Genomic DNA, 24,108 nt, shown 5'->3' with positions numbered 1-24,108 from the left:
TAAATGACCCTTCTTCTTCCCCCTCAGATGTTTGTTTTCTTCTGGTTTCGCGCAAACGTCATCAACACGCCCACTCACTCGCTGTGAATTCTCCAGACAATGACCTGCTCATTCACACATGGGCTTAATCTGATATCACATTACCTAAATCAGTGGTTCCCAACCCCGAAACCGAAGTTGAGGTAACTCTTGAGATAGAGCCTTACTTTCTTTTTTGATACAAAAGAGTTATCAGCACTTTTACGTTTCTCCGCCATGTTTCATTCATAAAATAGTGATGCTGTGGCGGCAGGAAAAACGAGGATGATAGCAGCTAGCAGCTGACCTGATGACAGCAAGTCTCGCAGGTTAAGAGGTCCCGGAGGTTTGGCCTTCTAAGTAGATTGCCCACAATTTTAAGCGAGAACAAAAATATATAGTTTTTATACAGACTTTTGTATACATTATATATTCTAGTGTATTATCATAATTTGTTTAACATGTGCAATTTTTTTTTTTTACCTCAACCTTAAACCAGATAAAGACTTGCGCACCCCCTGTGATCTTTGCCGCCCCCCTAAGGGGTGTCCGGACCCCAGGTTGGGAACCACTGACGTAAATCATCTACTCATGCAAATCAAGTACCAAGTCTCAACTCTGCAGGGCGCCATAGTTCGGCATGGACGCCTATCCAGGTCAAAGAGCATGCAGATAACTTTCCATCAAATATTGGACAAATATGACCTACACTGATGCCACTCTGTTATCTGACATCGGAATGTTCCAGCTGTTATCTGCTGTGCTGGATGGCTCTCTTCCATTTAGGAAAATGACCTGATGATTTACAAAGAAATTGGTTAGTGGACACTGATGAACAGATGATGCATTAGGAGCTCCAGTGACCACAATCATTATAATGCTGCACATAAATGTGTGTATGTGAATAAATGTGTGTGAGCGGAGCAAGATGCTTTTTTTATTGCCAAACAAATACTCATGACTGATTCTTTAGAGAAGAGTTGTAGAACTCTGTAATGCATAAGTGCAAGGTGTACAAAGTGATTAATTAAAGAAATAATAGGCAGATTAATTAAACGTGGAAATTATAATTAGTTGCAGCCTTTAGTTCAATGCATGGCTAGTTTAAGACATGGAGACATGGCCACCAGTTGTGCAGAATTTAGCAACATTTTTATTTAGAAAATAAATAGCAACACAAAACATTTTGTACAAGAAAGATCAACATGAAACCATCACCTCATGAAACCATCAATTCATTAAAGCAGAACTTATATTTCATATATAATATTATATATTTGTTTGGTCAAAAAAACGTAATTTTGTACATTCATTCATGGGTAGTGCAGAACAAATGAGCAGTGGTGGGAATGTATCAACCTTCAAGTAACATTTAAATTTGTTTATCATTTAAAAAAAAAAAATTACTACAAATATAGTCAATAATGCAGCAATCTTAGGAATGTCAAAGGGAACTGCAATGTACAGAAGTGGAGAAAAAGAGCTTTGAAATAAAAAAAAAAGATGTCAAAACATAGTTAGTGTTCTGTACATACTGTCTTTGATGAGATATATAATAACAATCCTGAAACCACACTCTAATAACAGTAAAGTAATGTAGTAAACTGTCATCAGCATATCTAAAAGTAGACATTACAGCAAGGTTTGGAACCAAAAGTACAGTAGTGAGTCCAGTTCTTCAGTGCGGACACACACACACACACACACACACACACACACACACACACACACACACACACACACACACACACACACACACACACACACACAGACTCAAATAGGTATACAGTATTGGATATTGGGATGTACTATGGTGCTGTGCTACATTTGTGAACTGATCATGGGGTACATGATGACATCAGGAGTGGAAAAACCAATGACAAAGAGCCAGAGGGTAAATGATCTGAATGTATCCTCTCATGTCCTGTTGCATGTGTGTATATGTGTCTGATTACCCAGTTTAGAAGTAAAACACCTCATATTAAAGCTGCCTTAAGTGTGATTAAGTGATGAGAGACTGAGACTGAAATGAGCAGTCAATTTATCCTGGCTAACATACAGTATTAGCAGTGTTTTCCACAGGTTGATTTGATTTTAAAGCGGTGGTTTTATGTGCTAGTGTGATGCTCTATAATTTTAAAGTCAGCTGTGAAGCAGCAGCATTGCATTAGGAAGGTCATTTTTTAAAGGGACATATTGTGAAAACTCAGTGCTTGTGCACAAACATTTGGGTATCTGGAGGGCCTACCAACCCACAAACTGAAATAAGACAACCCAGGCAGTTTCCTGGTGGCTGCCTAGATAAGAAAACATTCAACAAGCCAAAGATGTGGCTCCCCTTCCTATTTCACATGCAGGTTTATTAGAATATACTGCCCCTATAATATTTACATATTTTTCTCGCAAGCCAATCAGAGCAGACTTCGCTTTCGGGAGGGGGGTTTAAAGAGACAGATGCTAAAACGAAGCGTCTCAGACAGACGTTATATTCAGACAGACAGTATATGAGATTTTTTTTTTATTAAAGCATGTAAACATGTTCTAGGAGAAACTAGTATGAACCTGAAAATGTACACACATAAACACAGCCATTTAGTGTTGGATAGGATCAAAAGCTCTTTTGTACTATTTAAGCCACTAGGTCACATTCTTACTAAAAACAGGGCGACAGCTAGCCAAGACTCTCTAAGTTTTTGCATTTTTAAATTAATGCACCACCCGAGATGACAATACAGTTAATCTGAACTTTCAGCAGATTTTCAGGCAGGTTATTTTTTAAATTATAAATACAAATATACACAAAAAATAAATATATTTTCACATTCACTATATGGGGAAAAAAGGTGCTAGAAAACGGTGTACTTTACCAGTTACTTGTTTACTTTGTCTCTCACGTTGTGTAGGAGCAGTTAGCTTGTGCTAACTCTTGTGCTGCTCACAGTTAATAAGCAGCATGGTTTTAGTTTTCTTTGAGAACGAACAAGTTTAAAGTGGCTTAAATCTCTGAGTGTTGATTCTCAGTGGGATTAGTACTACCACTAGTTCCAGGAGTCATTTGATTTAATTTTAATATAGGAAATACTGATTAATGCATCAGTATCCATAGTATATTCTCAAATGCTCAAGTATAGTTGAGAAAAACCTCACAAACAATAGAAAGACTATAGAGTTGGGTATCAAGAATTGGTTCTGAGTTGAAACTGATTTCATATTAAGAAAAAAACTGCTATATAAAATGCTTTTATATAGAATGGACAAACCTACTGTGCTTAGGTTTATTTCGCTAGATAAGTATGCATTGATGCATGTATTGTTTAAAATATGGCTGATAAACTAATTTATCATGTTTGATGGCCCTTAGTTGTAGTCATATTGCCTCAGAATCAGCTAATGGTTTGTTAATGGTAATGTTTAAACACATATGTAATCAACATCAATGTAAACCAAGACCAAAAAGAATCAGAAAATGCAATGCAATGTATGACAAAATGTATTTTGGTTTCTTCTATGCAAATATAATGACAAGAATCTGAATCAACAATCACTAAAAATACCCAACCCTTGAGATTGAACTTCTCACATTGTGTTTTTAAGGCTAATTTGTTGTCTGTGGCTCCGAGGTAAACCATCTCCACCCACTATGATATGTCGGAAATAGTAAAACACATACAGTATACTGTATGTGTGCAAATACATACACATGTAGTTAAATGTACTGGGTATTCACACTCACACACTCAGTGTGCAAAAGAATAACAGAGAGCATGCTCTGGTTTTGAGTTATCATAACTAGCAAACAGGTACTCACTCACTCACTCACTCACTCACTCACTCACTCACTCACTCACTCACTCACTCACTCACTCACTCACTCACTCACACACCCACTCACACACTCACACACTCACACACACACACACACACACACACACACACACACACACACACACACACACACACACACACACACACACACACACACACACACACACACACACACACACGGTTACACACACACGGTTACACACTGTTGCACTTCTGTCCAGCTGCTTATGATAAAGATGTCTCCAGTTAGGCTATGTCAAGGGGCTCCTTGGCAACCGGGCTGTATGTTTTAGTCAATTTGAGGTTACCTTGGAAACCAGAGGGACTAGGCAGTATAGACGGGCTGGATATGGAGGTTACAATGACGGATGACGTAGTCTTACACCAAGTTCTTGACTCAGACTCCTCCATCACTCTGTCCACCTGTGTAAAGGGGAGGAAGAGGGAGAGAGAGAGATGTTGAGGTATTGTGACTGAAACTCAACATGTCGAATGTGAATAGATGGTTGGATGTTTGTGTGAAGGACAAAAGCAGCGAAGGTGGGGGAGAGAATGAAGTTTTATCAACTGTTGCTCTGACCAGCCAGCACAAGACATGAAACAGTCACAGCTAATTAAAGGCATCGATTGGTTGGATGGATGAATGACTGTATCAAACTGTTGACCCCCTGAAATGAATAGCTCCACACGAGAAGAGCAAAGTACTAAAGCTAAGTTAGCTAGTTAGGTAATTTTTTTAAAAGGATAGTTCTGTTTTATTACAAAATTAAGTTTTGTAATTTTGGCCAAAATGTCTCTGTTAATATTTTATATATTTTCGCTCAAAAGAAAGAACATCAAATTTATTTGTATTACAAATCTTAATGATTTCAAGTTAGACTCAGAGCAGCTTATTCGAACTTGGGTGATTCTTACGGTACAATATTCTTTTCATTTCTGTAGAGCAGTCAGTCAATATTGTCCGTGGAGTCAATCTGTCTTCAAGTCAAGTCAGTGGATGGCATCCAAAACAGCTAACACAATCCAATTGATTGTAGAAAAATTGTTTTTTTGTGCGAAAATATGAGCAGAGGATATGAGCAAAAGGTTGAAGCTCCTACTTCTTTGATTTTCCACAAGGTTTGATTAATATTGATATCAGAGCAGTAGCAAATGAATGAAACTGGACAGACTGGAAATCACGGTTGATTATCTACTAGAATGAGTGGGGGATGGGGAAATAGGAAGGACTAAAGAGATATGCAAACCATTTCACATAACTTTACACTTTTAAAACACTTGTTCAGCTGCACAGAGTTATTTTCACTGAGCAATTTTAAATGTTGTAGAATCATTGAACAGTGTTAAAGAATGTGTGACATGCCCCTTTAAATAGCTATAAGGGGCAGACATTATAAGTTTTACTTCTTTCTGCTCCTTTTCATTCATGTTAAATGCTGTTGTTGCATTTGTTTTAAATTAATGAAATAAAGGAAAAAAAAACAAAAAAACCACAAATGACTTAAATATAAATAGACTTAAAACAGGTGCAGCTTTTTATAATAAATAAATCCCTAAAAACAACCAAAAACCAACAAGGAATTTATCTTACGCCAGAATGTATCTGGAGTCCTATGACACAGGCATATAAGCTAAACCAGGCTTTTTCTACACTGACAATTTTTTGCCGATTTAATTTTTTCATGGGATTTGTTGATTTTCTTGATACATAAAAAAATACATCTACTGCTCAGAGCAAGAGGTGGACTCTTACAGTAGCAGGCAGATGACTAGTTGGCTGCAGGCTGATGTCTGACATGGAGATGTCTTCAGGCTCTGTCAGAGTCTGAACAGTACGCAGATAAACACAGCCATTTAATGTTGGTTAGGATCAAAAGCTCTTTTGTACTATTTAAGCCACTAGGCTACATTCTTACTAAAAACAGAGCGACTTCAAGCCAAGACTTCATTTAAACATGGACCTTTCAAATAAAAGAGCATCTCTCTTTAAAAGTATGTCACGTTGTTTCCTCCCATAGCTTATGACAGTAACAATCATGTGCTAAAAGCCACAGGATTAGTATAAGCATTGGAAATTGGGGCAACAACAATCTCATGTTTTTTCTTTGAAAAAAAAAAAACATTCTTAAAGGAATAGTTTGAATGTTGGAAAATTTGTCCAACCAGCAACTCTAAACAAACAAGAGGAAGTGCCAATTAGTAAGCTTTAAAGGTGCTGGTAGGCAGATTTTGTTACCTTTGGACAGAGACAGGCTAGCTGTTTCACCCTGCTTCACCCTGCTTCCAGGCTTTATGCTAAACTAAGCTAACTGACTGCTGGCTGTAATTTTATATTTTGCGGACAGACATGAGAGTGGTATCGATCTCATCTAACTCTCTGCAAGAAAGTGAATGAGCGTATTTCCCAAAATCTCAAACTATGCTTTAAATTCTAAAAGTATCAGGTATTAAAAGTACTTCAGAGGTACCCTAAAGTTTCTGTAAAGAAATAAAAATAGGCAATATTCGGTAAAAATGAAGACCAAATAAACAAAGAATTCAAATATAGCAAAGGTTATACTAACCACAAAAGGGAAATATGTAATTTCCCACACTGAATACTATTGTCATTGTTTGCAAGAGTACAAGTAGCAGCTGCGATTATAGACAAAAGTAAAAGTGTATATCCTCTGCTCTGTGCAGAGATAGAAGCAGATGGAGGTCAGAGACTCCTCGACAATCAGCCGTCTTCATCTGCAACAAGTGCAGTATGTTTAAACATGAGTTGCGTCATGCAAGCTGTGGATTAAATCTGAAACTCCCAGATTATTGGATTAGTCTTTGGACCCTCAGTAATGGATTCCTGCATGACAGTATGGCTGTACAGTGTGTGTTTGCAACATGTGGGTTACTTCTGTGAACTAAGATGATTATAGAGAGACAGAAATGCTCCATATATTGAATGCCTCACATAGAATGACCTGTCATTTTTAATTGGCCTGGCAGCACAATGCTTAGAACAAAGAGGAAGCACTGTTCATATGAAAAGTTTTGGGTTTTACCTAGTCTGAATCACAGGATGTAGACGGTTATTTTGATGAATGATTGTAAAGATTTATAAAGAATATATTAAGAACATTTGTTGTCTAACAGGGATGTTCTTGCATGTTTGCCCAATGGTTATGGAGAGTTTCATATTCCAAGCATGACCTATGGTTAGGATCGGGTTATGCTTGAAAAGCGGTAGGCTTTCATAATGTTGCACTTGGTTGTATACATGAAAAGTGACAGAAGTATAGTTAGAAAGAATGAGAAAAGAGATCTTGAGAGCGAAGTTCAAACCAAGCATACTTCCTCACCTCCACACAGCTGGCCAATCATAGCAAAGTGGGTGTGTGAATGTTGGCTTTGTCGGTTTAATAAGTTACAGAAATTGTCAGATACAGACCCTTCTATTCGACCTTCTGACAAGCAGCTGTGAGTGGTCGGACAATGTCTTACAAAGTAGTTTTTATTTGGAACAAGCAGAACCTGACTATTGATCAGAACTAAAGAAGCCCTTTGGATAAAAGATGACAAGTCTTCAACGCCTTCTAAATATAACTTGGATGACGGGGAAGACGAAGAGACTTCACAGTCCATCAGAGCTACTTGCTAGTTGAACTCTTGAGTTGTGCATGCATGCAATGTGATGTAATGTAATGTGATGAACAATTGTAATGTTTTTTCTTTGTGGAACTACTAGTGGTAGTATCAAACAAATACACAGTGGCTGACAGCAATGAACGCTGATACCCTCCAATAGATCTAACCGGGGACATTAAGGGTGATTATGTTATTCCAGTCTAGGGGATGGTAGGGGCCTATAGAAAATTATGTAAAAGTCACGCTAGTCTGGGAGCTACTGTTTTCTTTCTGGAACCCTTATTCATGTGACTTAATAAAACTCATCAAAGATAGAAACGGGTAGTTCAGAGTGTTAACTAGACTCCATGTGATATGTGATACTGAGACACAGTTAAAGCATACAGTTACAGGGGAGCAAAGCAACATGACCACATCAGATTACATGCTGAAGAAGCCTGGATTACAAAAAGGCCTGTAACCACCATGACCTCATAGAGTTACTTGCCATGAAATACTGAACATAAACATGACATCTATTGGCTTTAACAGGACACCAAAACAACATGACCTCACTTCTCAAATTCAGGAGGAGAGGATTAAGATCAGCCTTGACGTAATGACAAAACAGAAGCAAAACCTCCCATCAAAAACATCATGAAACTAATGTGAGAAGCCCTTTATCAGTCTGATGTCACCCTTTTGACACTTAAAGTAGTACAGTTAGAAATGCATGACTTCACATTGCATACATCTACAGTTTAATACATACTAGTGCACCATAAAGTATGTAAGAAACAGTATGTTGAAATAAACCAGGCCCCAATACTCACTGTGATCTGTGAGAGGTGACACATTGTCGGGTCAGTGGGGTTGTGGGCGGCAGTTCTCTCGGACTCTCCAGTGTTGGGACCTCTCACCTTTGTCCTCTTGCTGGCAGGGCGCACCTGTTTGACATCACCGGACAACTGACGAATGACAGACGTCCGAGACGAGCAGTCCTCTTCCGTGTCTGAGAAGTGGGCCTTTCAGGAAACACACAGACAAAATAACACACACACACTAGACTAAAATCAGCAACTCGTAATTCAAAGCATTTGTCATTGTAAGTTAAGACAGAGACCAGATACCAGATTAGATATGAGGTAAACTCACTGATTCGCTCTCAGACAGGGAGGCCCTGTGGGGCTTGCTGGGGCGTTTGCACTCCGATTGGCTGGTAAGGGTTGATCGGCGGGTGGACTGGAAACTACTGCTGCTTAAACGGTCTCTGCCAGTAATACACAGCAATGCCCCGAGGTAGGGAATATACGCACCGAGCGCTGACCTAAGGGAGAAATAAAGAGAAAGATTCAAATCCATAATTTAACCGATTTATTATTTGATAGAGAAGTGTGGGGCTGTCTGACATCCCTGGATGCTGAGCTGAATTTCACCTTTAAATAGGAAAGAGCAATCAAAATCTCTTTATAATTAATAGAAAGTAAATGTAGTTACTATGGGGAATATAATTAACGCGATCAGACACGATACAGCCTGATGGTATAAGACATCCATCTAGTGTTTTGTTGGTGTGATACCGTTGCTATAAATCCAAACTCAGACTAGTGTCAAGAATAAATTCATCTTAACAGTACAAACATACTTCAGCACAGTCCCCACGCAACCTGGGCCGACCAAATTATAGCCCAAAGAAAAAGAAAACTACACTAATCAGCAGCGTCTATTCATGAGGGGCAGGCCGCACTAGATACAACTTATTGTTTGGACTAACTTAAATGAATAAACTGCACATCCACCAATTGAACTTTTGCTTGACATTGCCATTAATTCCTCTTTTGAGGAACCTATATGTGGACAATTTTAGTGCCAAAAATGTCACTGACCAAGTAAAAAATAATCTTCAATTCTATTAAGTGCTGATCAGAAGGTGAACAACCAGAAACTGATCAACATTATGTAAATATGGACTAAGTGAGCACCCTAGCTATTGAGATGGGTGGACATAGACACACCTGACAACACGGAGAAAACAGTGTCAGTTCTGCCAATAATAAGTAGAGAAAGCGCAATACCAAGAATTCGACACATTTTCAAAATAAAATTCAATATTTACATGGGGAGAAAACTAACAGCAGCTAGCAGCAAGCTATGTCAAAGCATGTCACAGCCTGAGGGAGAACACATGAAACTTTACTGAGCTAGTTTAAAAAAAAAAAAATCTTTTTCTTTATATTTATCAATGATTTGTTTTCAGCATCTTTTGTTTAATTTATCTTAATATTGTAGTTGTATAGTGTACACATTTGTATTATACTTGCATTGTAACCTTATTGGCCGGTTTTGGCAATACTGTTCTTATTCATGGTCACAAAAATAAAGTAAACTTGGTTTTGAGAGAAGTGAGAATGATCATGGTTGGGTAAATAGTAAATTTATCATAGTGTTATTTCCAGAGCATTCATTGAATCTGCTGTCAATGAAATTTAACACTTGAGCGTGCATACTATACCTGTATTTGGGATGCGATATGGCATAGATGATGGGGTTGTAGATCGCAGAGGCCTTGGCGATTACAGCAGGAACAGAGTTCATATACGGAGTCAACATGTCAGCGTACCTGAGAGAGACAGGAGAGATATTAAGAGAAAGACAAATGAGGGAAGGAAATGATACACATTCATGTGGTGGGTGTCTTCCCTTGTACAGGATTAGTGTAGAGACAAAGGAGTGGGACACACATTCACACACATATTCATGTTATTGTTTAAAGATCCCATACATAGGCACTTGAACTTTCTGGAAAACAGTGTATTTTTACTGAGGAGTAGCAGGGGTAACATCCAATCAACATAGCCATCTCACATTTTTAAACAATCTTGCATTTCTGCTCATCCTATAAAATCAAACAGCCTTTCATCGTTTCACATAGTTTTTCACATTATACATTCTTTTAATGAAAATATTGATTATAGATCTGTTCTACTGAATGATGTTCATGTTTATGTGTGTTATGACATAGATTAGCTCTCTCAGAATCCTCTGCTGCTCTGATGCTTTGAGAGCTCCTCTCCTAATCAGCAGAGACACTTTTTTTTTGCCTAATCTAACTGTATAACCATTTGCACTAAAAGGGACTGGATCAGGATTAATGTCCCACCTGCCAGGCAGCATATGGTTTCAATTCACTTGCTTGAGATAACGTCAGGTAATCCATTAAGGTATAAGGATGTTCTCTCCTACAGTCTCCCATAGCATTGCCGAACCTGCTGCCATCAAAACCCTGCCTAGTTAAAATGGAGTGCTAAATGGATGACCTTTGACTAGAGTCTCTTTAATTTTTATTTTTTTACCTTTATTTATTCAGGGGAGGTTCACTGAGAGGCAGCCTCTCTTTTGCAGGAACACCCTGATCACATTCACACAGTTCCACATTCATACCTGAAGCTGCCCAGTACAACCACACTCTGATCTGCTGGCCACTGAGCAGCTCCACTGGAGCGGTTGGGGGTTAAGGGCCTTGCTCAAGGGCACCTCAGTGGTGGTAATGAGGGAGGGACAAGCGCTGTTCTTTCACTTTCCCCACCCAGATTTTATCCTGTTGGTCTGGGGATTGAACCGACACCCTCCCGGTCACAAGCTCGCTTCTCTAACCTTTAGGCCACCACTGCCCCACAGTTAAATTAATAACATATTTAACTGTAAACTATCATTACTGCTTAAAAATTGTGGACCATAGCCCCCCAAAGCATAGTGCTTTGCTGGTTTTCAGTTCTTATTGACATGATTTGACATCACTAGACTGTAAAAAAAATAAATAAACAAAATCTCCTTAGTGGCCCCTGACAAAGCGCACACACACACACACACACACACACACACACACACACACACACACACACACACACACACACACACACACACACACACACACACACACACACACACACACACACACACACACACACACACACACACCTACCCAGCAAATGCAGTGAGTGCCACACAGGAGTAAGGGGCCCAGGAGATGACATATAGTAGGATGACGATAAGTGCGATCTTGGCCATCTTCCATTCACTCTTCATCTTATTGAACTTCTTTGCAGAGTCCCTGTTGCCCGCACAGCTGATCTTAGTTAGCGCTCTGTCAAACACAGACGCACCATAGTTATGAAACCTTATTTTGCTTTTAGTTTCAATATAATTTGTAATTGTAGATTGAATTTGACAATTCAAGATAATTTTTACTTTCCAAGAGAGCTTTTATTGTTTGTTTGTTTTAAATTAATTGACTACGACGTGTTGTAATTAGTATCCAGGCTGAGCAAGACATCAGTATAATGTGATAGAGAAACCCTGACACTTTATAAATCAACAAGACATCAGTATATCAACACATACACCCATGTCTTTATCGTTGCATGTGGGGCTGCATGCCGCAAGTGTGAACACAATAGGATCATGAATAAACGTAGAGTGTGTGTGCATGTACCAACCGGGTTGTGTGCCTGATGGCTCTGAAGATGCAGTAATAGCTGTAGATGATGATGAAGAGAGGGATGAAAAAGACGAAGGTAAAGAGCAGCATGGTGTAGCAGCGGACAGACGGAGTAAACGTCATGTAGTCCCAGGAACAAGACGTCATCAGACCCTCTGGGACATAAGCACCTGTGGGAGTGCACACACACTTTAGTAATTACTTCCCACACCATGAAGCCTTTGACGTTTTCAGTTGCGGTGATTGACCATTTTTGAAAAGTTAATGCTTTATGCCGTCATTGACTGCTGACTCCTCACTCACACCGTATGGTTGGGGTCGCAAGTTCTCAACAACTGCATCAGTAGCAAAAAACATTTCCAGGCATCAGGCTTGGCTAAAAACAAGCCTTACCACAACACTGATTATTTTATGGAGCTGACAAAATTGTACTTTCCCTTGAGTGTCACAATCTCCAGCGACATGGCAGCCTTCACGAGTGTCTACATTTTGTACAATTGAGTGCATTAGTGTATGATTTTAATAAATTACAGTTCCAAATACCTACTATGTTTTGTTGTCCCCATTGGTCCTCCCATAATCTACAGTATGTCCTTTTTCGACCGACACCTTATAGTAAAAGTGTCTGAGTTTTGAGAAGGAAGGTTTCCTGTCATTTAGTTCAGTACACAGTATCATGGCACAGATTGTGCTGGTAAAATGATTGCTTGTTAAGTGTAGAGAATTCAAATACCACCTCTCTGACAGCCAATAAAAATGAGAAGTGACAACCTGTGAGTGTGACAGCAGTTTGAGTTCAGTGTGACTGTGTAAGAAGTAGAAGAAGTAGACGTTTTGCTAGATGTTGGTTTGAACACATCTTATTTGGGAACACTTACACCAAAGGAAAAATAAAAGTTACTGTTGGGCTGTTGTGATGTCAGCTGGTAAACCCAAGGTAAGCCCACGGTGATTTGCTTTCTGATAATTGATTTTATATAAAATGTTTTTGGCATATTGACTAAAGGCAAAGTCAGATCTATTTGACATAGTAGTAAACATTTCAGCAGGAATTTGACATGATGACACAGATAATAACCCTGAAAGAAAGAGCTGAGAGAAAGAGAAAAAATACTAAATCCATCAGAGGATCACAATGATCAACAATGACTCAGCTTCCAGAGGCCTGTACTACGAAGCAGGATTTGGCGTTAACGAGCTAACTTAAGGCTCAACCCAGGATTTTCTGTACTACGAAGGTGGATCAGTTGTTATCGGGTTCAATCGCCGTGGTAACTCATGCTGAACACCTAACCTGGTCGGGAGCAGGTTAAGTTGGAGATCAGAGATCAACCGGTGTAAAAGCACCGCCTACTGACCAATCAATAGGTCGATTGATAACGGCGTCACCATTCTTAAAGAAGATCAGGCGGAGCTCAGTGCAGAGAGAGAGAGAGAGGGGTAGAGAGGGGTGCGCTCATAAAAGTTAAAACATTTAGAGACCAACAACCATGGGTATTTTTATGAAATATAGCCTATATATTTTAATGGGAAGGAATTAGGCTACATATTGGCTTCTTGAGCCGTGTGTCGCCAATGTGCACATCGGTTTGAATTATGTTTTTATATTTTTTATTTGCGCTCACGATCGCTTACCACTGCCAGGGTTGCAACTAAAATAAAAGGCTAAAGCAACGACAGTTTATGGAAAGCCCAAGTGTAATTATGGTTAAATCTTGGTCGTGACTGATGGGGAAGTGATATTGGAGTTGTGATTTAAACATCTACAGCGTCGGCTTTTTTTTTTTTTTTTGTCATCTTTCCTTCCTGTTTTAGGAAGCAGCAACTGTATTGCGTTTTGCCTGGAAAACCGAGTCTGTGTCCTTCATATTAATGTAGAATTATAATTTGCTCTCCTTATATATAAAATGCGGCTCTGATTGGTCGTGGTGCCCAAACACCGCCTCTTTTATGTGAACGTGCGCGTCTCTAGATTGGACAAACCTGGATTGATTGAACTAGTTGATAACCACCTTCGTGACACCGGTTATCCGGGACCACAGTTGTTAGGGTTAGTGAAGCCGGATTACTGAAAGAAATCCAGGACATGTTGATCTTGCTTTGTAGTACAGGCCTCAGGTCTAGGTGCAGTTGTACTCACTCCAGCCAAAGAATGGGGGCAGGCTCCAGCCCATTGTGTAGATCCAGGCAACAGCCAGGATGATCAGAGCTTTCCTGCGAGACATCATCCCCAGAGAGGCCAGAGGCCTGGTGATCACCATGTAACGGTCCACCGCGATCACCATCAGTGTCATCATACTGCACATACCAAACAGTGCTCCGCAGAAGGCATACATTTCACAAGCTGGAGGAGGAGAGGTGAAAGAATTAGTAGAGAGGAAGGACTGTAACTATCAGGATAAGTCCTTTTTCTGGCAGTAGATCATGCAGCTCCTGAACAACAGCTGGAAAAACATTAACTGATTATGTTTCTAAACATACAACTTAAGTTTATTACATTCATTCATGCACACTTGCAGATATACACTACTGGTCAAAAGTTTTAGAACACCCCAATTTTTCCAGGTTTTTATTGAAATTAATGCAGTTCAGTGTCTTTATGGGATTAGTTTTGTGACTTTAATTCCAAGCAAAACTTCTCAAGTATCAAACAAAAAACACTAACTCAAGCAAAAAAATTGTCACCTCAAAGGTAAAACTTAAAACTTGCAAACAAAACATTTGTGTAGTTGTAAACTATTGGTCTTTTATTTGTTTGATATTATGTCCTTTGATTTACAGTTCCCTCTGCTTCTTTCTCAATGATCAGTCTTTTGCTCTCTCCATCACGTTTGCAGTCATGCTCCCAGCTTTCTCCTTTGCGCTCCCTGAGTTTTTGCTTGCGATTCTGACACAAATATCTTGCGTGGGCGGGTCTTACAGGGGTGCGTCCCCATTGGCTAATGAGTGTTAAGGGAAAGTTTGAGTGACAGCTCAGCCTCAGTGCAGGTAAACTGTGATCTATTATTATCTGTGATCTACGTTGCAAGCATGGTTACTAGACATTTGTTGTTTTGTTGTGTTAAGTTACTAGCTAGCTAGCTAGTAAAGCTTTTTTAAGTTAGCATTTAACGTTAGCTATACTGCTAATATATAACGCAGTATAGCTAACGTTAAATGCTAACTTAAAAAAGCTGCTGTCCCTTCAGGCTCTAAGTGTGTGACAACTCCTGAAGGAAAACATAGCGCTCCGACTATCAGTGTTTGATCATTGGAGTGTGGTGCCTCTTTTACGTCCTCTTAATCTCTGTTCCTAATAGGTTGCATATTGATGTATAATGCACACTATAGTACACCCCCCTCCGAACCCACTCATGTAAAACACAGTACCAATATGCATTATTGCCTGCTCTTTGACATCAATGGAATTTGGATACTGGATGCTGCTTTTTCCACTATAGCACAAAATGATGATAGAGGATGGCAGGTTTGTTTGTGTGTGTGTGTGTGTGTGTGTGTGTGTGTGTGTGTGTGTGTGTGTGTGTGTGTGTGTGTGTGTGTGTGTGTGTGTGAACAGTTACAATAGGTGGTAGTAGGTGGAAAAAGAAAGGAGAAAAGAACCTGTGTGTGTCTGTGCACAGAATCTTTCTTGAACTGTAGGTCACACTCAAATGGGTAGGGAACCATTACAGATCCCTGTGGAATTAAAACTGTGTCCATACATTTAAAAAAAAGAGAGATCATAATATAAGTTTAGGTTTTTGTTGTTGTTGCATTAGGTACTATGTGCAGCATCTTTAAATATATTAAGTGTAAAAAGTTTAAATGTATGTGTTACCTTTCTTTCCAAAAATCCATCGCTTGTGCATGCTGTTGATGAAGAAGGTGGGTGTCTGAGTAATACACATGAGAAAGTCTGTGACTGCCAGGTTAATGATGAAAATGTTGGATGGTGTCCGCAAGCTCCTGCTCCTACACGCACAAAAAAACACACAGCTGTTGAAATATTGTCATTAATATTGAACTAATGATCTCATTATCACAGATACATAGAAAAAAAACAGTGATGCTGAACAAGTTTTTTGAAGGAAGCTCATTCTAAACTGTACAAAATAAGTACCTGCAGAAAGCATATATGACCAGGAAGTTTCCCAGCATGCCTGTGATGCCCACCACCAGGATGACAATGCCGATGGTGTAGTGAGCGTAGTCTGGGACATCTACCGTTGGAAATGCGTGGCTTGGAACCACAGAACCCTAGAAACAGGAAAACAGGGAGGAAGGGTTAACTTGTGGTGTTAGAATCATGAAATAAAGTGATGATAAGAAAGCAATGTCATTACAAAAACAATGCTGAATTTACGGCAGGTCTCAGGATCATCGCTGTGAAGGAAATGTAATAGTCAGATTTACACAGTAGAACGAGTAAATAGCTATAAGCAGAGGTGGAAGATAAATTTAGATCCTTTACTGATAAGTAAAAGAAGCAACAACACAATGGACCAATGACCATTTTGTATTGATATATCAGTTTGCAGTTTTCACTACAAATGGTCATTGGTCCCTTTTCCAAAATAGGATATATATATATATCCTATTTTGGAAAATCTTAGGTACAGCAATCACAAAATTGTAGGGATAATACAATACAATATTTCCTTCTTAAATGTACTGTATGTGGCGTAGAGGTACAAAGTAGCACACCATAGAAATCCTTGGAAGTAGCAGCACCTCAACGTTGGATTTAAATGTACGCTGCAGAGCTTTTGACCACTAGTTGTGGTATGGAGCAATGCTCATGTTTGTATCATGCTCCCGCAAAAGTACCCTGGCGGCACAATTAAGTCATTGGTGTCATTGCTATTTCGCTGATTGACAGTTGGTGGAGGTAAAGCACAACAAAGGATAGCAATGTGTCACAAAGGCAAGACTGCAAGCTGTTGCAATGCACAATTTTAAATTATTAAAAAAAACAATGTTTTAATGAGAAAGGACATGCATTCAGCCCTCAGGGCCTCAAGGATTCATACAGTGCGTTTTGGTGAGAAAGTTTTGGTCACTGTGGGAAATCAACAGGGAAACATCTTAAGAGCTCGAAGAGATGCTGCGTGAGTCAGTTTTTGCTTGTTAACTCCTACACAGTTAAACTTTGTGCCTAGAGACCTTGTATTTCCCACACTTTGTTGTGTGGGACACACTGTAAACACACATACAAACACACATCCGTACATGTGTGGAAAAAGCACTCAGATCTTTTTCTTAAGTAAAAGAAGCAATACATAATACAACAGTGTAGAAATACTCTGTTACAAGCATTTCAAACTTGTAAATGTACAAAGGTATTAGCATCAAATAAATGTAGTATGATAAAAATTAAAATATTTACCTATTTATTGTAATGAAGTAAAACTACTTAAAGGGCAACTACCGTTTTTTTCAACCTGGACCCTATTTTCCTATGTTTTTATGTCTTAGCGACTGATGGGAACAACAATCTTTGACATTGTATCTTTGACCAGTATTAAGCGAGATCACTGCAGTCGGTAGCAGCGAAACAAGCTACAATGTAAGTTAATAGGGCGATCGTGCAGCTTGTATTTAAGTTCACAAAAGTGCTTGTTTTGCCACTGACAGGCTCAGATTAATATTCCAAGTGTCTGACAACATTATGGAAATGGCTTCTAAGGAGGTCGACCTTTCTGTTAAAGAGTAAGTTCCATTTTTTTTAAACATAAAAACACCTGCGAAATTGCATTCGCCAAAGCCACCAGACTCCATGTAAATAAACATCATAATTTTAGCATCATAAAATACACTTCATTCAAAGTTGACAGAAACTAAATAAAACTAAGAAACTAAACTAAATTATGGCTGCAGAGATAGTCAGGACTGAGCATTTTAAACTTGCAGGGAAGGTGACCAAAGCACTATGACTGATTATTGAATTAGCAATCTTAAGCTCCAAAGGTAAGCGCTGATCTCAGTGAGCTATTGCCAAGATTATGACTCTACTGGCTATTTGGGTTATATTTTATTCAGTCAGCCTGGGTTGACTCAATAAAATGATTGAATTTTGAAATGAGTTTACCGATTTACATGTGAAAATATGTTGGCTCTATACACTGTAAAAGTATTTTTGTATTTTTTTAAATTTAAATTAAGCTGTTTCTGATCATACGGAAAGATCTTAAAGAAGTTTTAAAAAGGCCTATCTATGTAGGTTTAGTGGACCAAATTGACAATGAACATTTGCCCCATAGGGTTACATTGCAGCCCGGTCTGTGGCTGCTGCTTACTGCATTCAAGCTTAATACTGGACCAATTTAACTCACTAAAAGCTGATGTTATATCAATATACGTTTTTTTTCGCTTGACAGCAGCATTTTTTTTTTCTGAGAAGCTGTTGCACCTCAGAGCACAAAGCTCCACTTGGGAATTCCTTTCAGTCATTGCGACACACTCTCTTGCATTAACACCTTCCTTTGGTCTTTTGCTCTGTTTCTTTTAAGCAGATGCACACCCACGCACACACTGAAACACACACCCATACACACGGACTACATACACTAAATCTTTCTGGAACCCACGAGTCTCCTTTGACTGATCTTTGCCGATGCATTTGAGCGTGCATGTGTGTGTGTGTGTGTGTTTGTCTGCCTACACACATGTGCCTGAGTGTCCAGAATCATAATTTTAGCAGTCCTACTTTTCTGCAGAATCACAAGCTCTTGTTACTAAAAAGGATGACATTTGATTAGTACAGTAACATGTGATGGAGTGGTAATGAAAGCAAATGAGTGAAAAGGTTGTTGGGAAAGGTGCAAGGAGTGTAGGTGATATGCAGTGGTGTGTGTGTGGAACGTAATCACACTTAGATCTGGTCTGACACCGTCATATGTGACAATGTGGATCACTCAAGGTCTCCCATCCCTCCCTGTTTAATTTCTTCCTGTTTTTTTTTCTTTTCACATCCCTTACACCCTCCCTGCTGAATCTCTTTCTCATCTCTGCTGTCACCGCTGATTCCCAATTCCAGTTAATTCCCTCCTTCACGTCTGTCCAACAAATCTCTCTCGATCACTCCTGTCCTTCCTCTTGCTTTCTCTCATTTCCTCTAGCGGCTCGGGGCCAGATTAACACCAATCACACGGTTAGGAGGAAGGAGAGGCACAGCGAGCAGCATAGAAGTCTCCGCTGCAGTTTGTTTAGGACGTGAAAATGGTAGATGGTAAATAGTGGATGGTAATGTCTCTCAATAAGGAGACAGCATTTCTGTCTTTCCCTTCATCAGTGGAAAGCAAGAAATATAAATATAAATGGTCTTGTGGCTGTCTAATGCACAGCGATTTAAAACATGCAGAGACAAACTGAGGGAGAAATAAAACAAGATTAGGGAGTGAGAGACAGAGTGGGATAGAGGCAGAGAATTAAACATCCATTGTAGGAATTTAATCTGAATATAAAAAAGCACACATACACACACCCACACACCTACATAAAATCATTAACAGCTGTGTACATGTGTTTGAATGCTCATAATAACATTTACTGTTATCGACTTATATGCAACATATGTGCACAAATCACTCTGTAACAGCCAAGACTAATTTAATAAATGTGGCAGAAGGGCTTACTTCTAGGCATGCTTATAATCAGAGCAATGGCTCATTTAGAGTAGAGAAATGTATTTCCATTAGAAACAGGTCTGTAGCCAGGTGTCATATTACAACAGAGAGCCACGGGACAATGTCACTAAGCCTTGACAGTAAAGGAAGCGCTTTACTTGCATAAAACAAAAGGTGATAATTCAATATTGTACTTTAGGCACAGAGTATTCTAATTCTGATTGGCTGGAAGGGAATAATTAATTTCTAGGAACCATACAAAACCAAACACGCCTGACGAAGGATACATGTTTATTTGCTTTCTGCCATCTATTACAATCAGGTGTTATCCCTTAAATATCCCTTACTGTCTCTCAGTGGAAGCATATCGTAATGATAGTTAGCTACAGTATATGGTATATGTTTAAAATAATGTTGCCAAGACAGTAAAACAAAATTAGTTATTACATTTTTTGTTGTACTGCTTTTTTATTGTTTTGTCTGATGTAATGTATAAAACTGAAACACAGTTGATCTCACTGAAAATTATCATGTGATTCTGCATACATTTGTCATAACCTGACCTAAACACTTTAATACAAAGTACAAGATGATGGAAAAGGATACATTTAAACAAATTGCTCATTAGGATTTGGGTTAATCTTTGGTTCAGCTGACAGATTAATAGCAGGACTGGCTAGAGAAAGTAGATGAAGAAATTTCAGATTTTTCTTTTCATTAGTTTTAGTATGCACAATTAAAACCTTGTGGTCTGGCAAATTCATCTGTTTCACTATTTGATTGATTTAACTTTCATCATAGTTTATCATAGTGAATGCTAATGTCAAAACAACCAATCAAAAACTACTTCTGCCTCCTTTCTTTCAATAGTCCAGAGACTTTACAGTATTGACAAATGCTTATATATATGTATATATATATATATATATATATATATATATATATATATACATATATATATATATATATATATATATATATATATATATATATATATATATATATATATATATATATATATATATATATATATATATATATATATATATATATATATATATACATATATATATATACATATATATATATATATATATATATATATATATATATATATATATATATATATATATATATATATATATATATATATATATATATACATATATATATATATACATATATATACACATATATATACATACATACATACATATATATATATATATATATATATATATATATATATATATATATATATATATATATATATATATATATATATATATATATATATATATATATAATAAAAATAATAAAACATAATAATTGAATCTTCCCTTGCTGGATGAATAAAGTACACCTTCTTCTGCTTTCTTAACTGCATGTCTGCCCTCGAGAAAGTTGTTAATCACTCAATAAATTTGCTTCTGAAGTGGTTATCTGCAACTTCAGAGGGAAACTCATTTGTTTACCAGCCAACACACTCTAATCTGCAGAGCAGTCAGAGGCCAAAATCACAAAGGGCCACCAGCACACACGCAAAACCACATATATGCAAACGGACACACACGCATGCATTCATAAATTAGACCCATATTTTTAAATCATCCAGAGATTGTATATTTGATAAATGATCAAAAGAGAAAAAGGCAACAAACAGTGGTAAAAAGAAAAGAGGGCTCTAGAGACAAAACACAAAACACTTTTAAATGAAAACCACACTTATTACAAAGTCAAAGATCCCATCTGCCTCAGTAGAAGCTGCCCCCGGGCACTGCTTTAGTATCAGCTTTCCCAGCACTCCCATCATGAAGGCCAGACCACAAAAGCTACAGAGACTGAAACCGGCAGGTCTGAACTTCAAAGTCCAAACTGAACCATTTACACTTGTTGAACTACATTTACCGTAGTGGTGCCCCCATTTGCTTCTCCGTCTTTCAAACAGCTCTTTATTTTACGTACAGTGCAGAGGTGGATACACCGCTGTATTGGTTTACACATCTGTATAAAAAGATTTCCCTGAAGGCTAGACGTAAACCAATCCCACTGTCCGACGCAGAGGGAGACAGAGATGGAGTCTCCTTCATCAGACTTGGCAATGAAAGCATTCTCAACACATGTTGACTTTCAAGGCATATAAATGTGTACAAAGCTTGCAGAGTGAGTGATGTCAGAGTTGGCATGATTACACACCTTTATGTATTCTAATTAACAACCAACAATCCAAATCAGCATCCAAACCAGTTGTTTTATGTTTTTATGCTGCTTTGCTGCAAATGGAATTTCCTCTTTTGGGACAATAAACATTTGAATTTAAGATGCAGACTGCATGTCGTAATTATAGGATTAGGACACTGTGTGTATTAGGTCTGTTATGGGATTATTAGGGCACATGTTGTGATTAAATGGGTCTACTGTATAAAAAACTATTTAGTTCAACAACACACGAAAAGTCACTATTGTGCACAAAAAAGTCCTCTGAAATGTTACAGGATTTCTGACAGGAGATGAGGTCCCTAAACCCACTACAAATTAAAATAATTATAAGCAAGAATTCATGATTGACATGAAAGGTGAGCAAAGGTGTTAACACAAAAAAGGGATGCACGCTTTGATCACAGAGGTGACAAATATATACAGAAAACCCCACAGCAGCTTTGTACAACCATTGCAGTAGGCTACAAGCTGGATAAACATCAGAGATGACGGAAGTTGCGCTTTACTCTTGCCTTCATTCAGCTCCAGTGGTGAATGAACGGAGCGCAGATGCGCAGGAGAGGAAGATGCGACTCATTCATTCACAGAGTTAACATCTCACTCACACCTCGCTCATACGGAATTGTTTAAAATGATCTGGTGGAGGATTGAAAACTACAAAAAAAACATAAACCTGACTGTTTCTTTCGAATGTTTGCCAGATGTTGCTTTTTAGTTGCTCTGGATGGGATCGTGCCGCGCGGTTATAAGCATGGCATCACTACAGCGCACAAAAACTCTCCAGTAACCGGGGTATTCCTTCAAGCACCAAAAAACAAAATAAAAACTAAAAGAAGAGTGAGAGCCGGATACTCACAGCTGTTGCAACAGGAGCCAGCTCCATGAGCCGGTGCGGACTGATGGAGCTGATGTTCCAGGGTTCCCGGGTGGTCGGGTCCGGCGTGGGGACCCCCGGTCCAATCAGGAGCCTAGAATCCATTCCACGGTGGTTAATCTAAAGCGGTTGTGTGTGATAGAAGTGGACCTGAGAGGTGTACAATAGTATATATGAGGAGGTCTAGGAGTCCAAGTGGCCAGTCATCATCGCTGCCCTGCTCTCAAATCCCACTCTGACAGAGCTAATGGTACAGCAGCTGTGGAGGGGTGGGAAAGAAGTGCTCTTTGTGTCTCGTCCAATCCCTGCTCCAGGGATGCCTTTGAGTCTGTCTGATGTTTCTGTTTTTTTAATTTATCTTCGAGGAATCAATGGAGAAGTTTTCCCTCTCCCTTTTGCATATCATTCAGTTTCCCTATGCTTTCTCTTCTGCGAAATAAATAATTTACATTATCATGCAAAGAAGGATCAAAACAATAATTTGCCCACAGGAACACATTTGGCTTGTGTTACCAATTTACAGTTTATTATATTGCAGCAACCTGACTCATAAAAACTGTGTTTCATGGGCAGGGAGAAGATTTGAATTTTTAGCGCATTCGAGGGAAAAGGTTGAGGTCGCAGAACATGCTAACTTTGCTAACTGCAAAGACTAAAGAATGATAGGAGAAATTAATAAATAAAAGAAGGATTAAAAGGAATTTGCTTTTGGAGTTGATTTGGCAAATATTGAGAGTGATTTTTTAATCCTAAAGAAGGAGTGAGGAAGTAAGAATACAGACAAAAAAATTGAGGGAAGAACTAAAGAAAACATGACAACTCACTTAAAGGGAAAACATTTTTTTTGTGTTATTCTCATAATCATGTCCATTCTGACTACTGTTTATGGTAACTTTGCTAATGATCATTAGTTAGGTTCCTAATACAGTTGGAAAGCAAATAAGAGGCTGTGTTTACCTAATTTCAGTCAGAATCAGAAACTAAGCATTTTTAAATGTAAACTGAAGTTTATTAGGAAAACTTTAAGAGGCTGGCACTGCTTGCCCCAATATATAGGGCCTATAAATAGGCCTATATTGTATATACATGTAGTATATAGCAGTCAAAATGGCAGAAATATGGCAATAAGACCTGGTTGAAAAATACCAGAATTTGAAATGGTTTAAACCTGCAATAATTGTTTGGTTTTTTTGGGGGGGCCAATTGGGGACAGTGTACTGTAAGCAAGCGGTGAACACAACACAGACATATCATCACCCTGAGATAGCAAACAGTTTCTTATCTACACATTCAATAGATATGGAGCAACATAGCATTGATTTAGAGTTGTGTTTTTGTCCAATATTCACTCTCTTTAAACGCTTTTATTCTACACCCACTCCTGAGGAAAATATCTGGCTCATTAGCATCTGAATGCTCCACTATGTTCACCAGCTCGTCGCCAATTTTGTCTGTTTGCTGTTTGG

General features: G+C 38.5%; 1 protein-coding gene across 1 annotated transcript; it reads right to left on the bottom strand.

The window, feature by feature from the left end:
• Positions 1-4,089: 4,089 nt before the first annotated feature.
• opn4b (opsin 4b) lies at positions 4,090-22,747 on the bottom strand. Its single transcript, XM_028568106.1, has 11 exons — positions 22,625-22,747; positions 16,044-16,180; positions 15,762-15,895; positions 14,085-14,288; positions 11,943-12,114; positions 11,429-11,590; positions 9,959-10,066; positions 8,602-8,773; positions 8,280-8,471; positions 5,597-5,668; positions 4,090-4,266 (listed from the first exon to the last, which is right to left on the bottom strand). The coding sequence occupies exons 1-11, from the start codon at positions 22,745-22,747 to the stop codon at positions 4,090-4,092; spliced, it is 1,653 nt and encodes a 550-aa protein (XP_028423907.1).
• Positions 22,748-24,108: the final 1,361 nt, after the last annotated feature.

The sequence above is a fragment of the Perca flavescens genome, chromosome 21 (genome assembly GCF_004354835.1).
Source record: "Perca flavescens isolate YP-PL-M2 chromosome 21, PFLA_1.0, whole genome shotgun sequence".
NCBI classification, from domain to species: Eukaryota; Metazoa; Chordata; class Actinopteri; order Perciformes; family Percidae; genus Perca; species Perca flavescens.
Note: the sequence above shows the minus strand (reverse complement) of the source record. Positions and strands in the feature narration are given on the sequence as shown.

Bases quoted from the DNA above. Each gene is read 5' to 3' on its own strand.
- opn4b (XM_028568106.1), bottom strand. From the start codon at position 22,747: ATGGATTCTAGGCTCCTGATTGGACCGGGGGTCCCCACGCCGGACCCG. The intron at 15,896-16,043 runs GTACTTATTTTG...TTGTGCGTGTAG, and splicing joins GTCATATATGCTTTCTGCAG to GAGCAGGAGCTTGCGGACAC. The intron at 8,774-9,958 runs GTATAGTATGCA...TTTCTCCCTTAG, and splicing joins ATATCGCATCCCAAATACAG to GTCAGCGCTCGGTGCGTATA.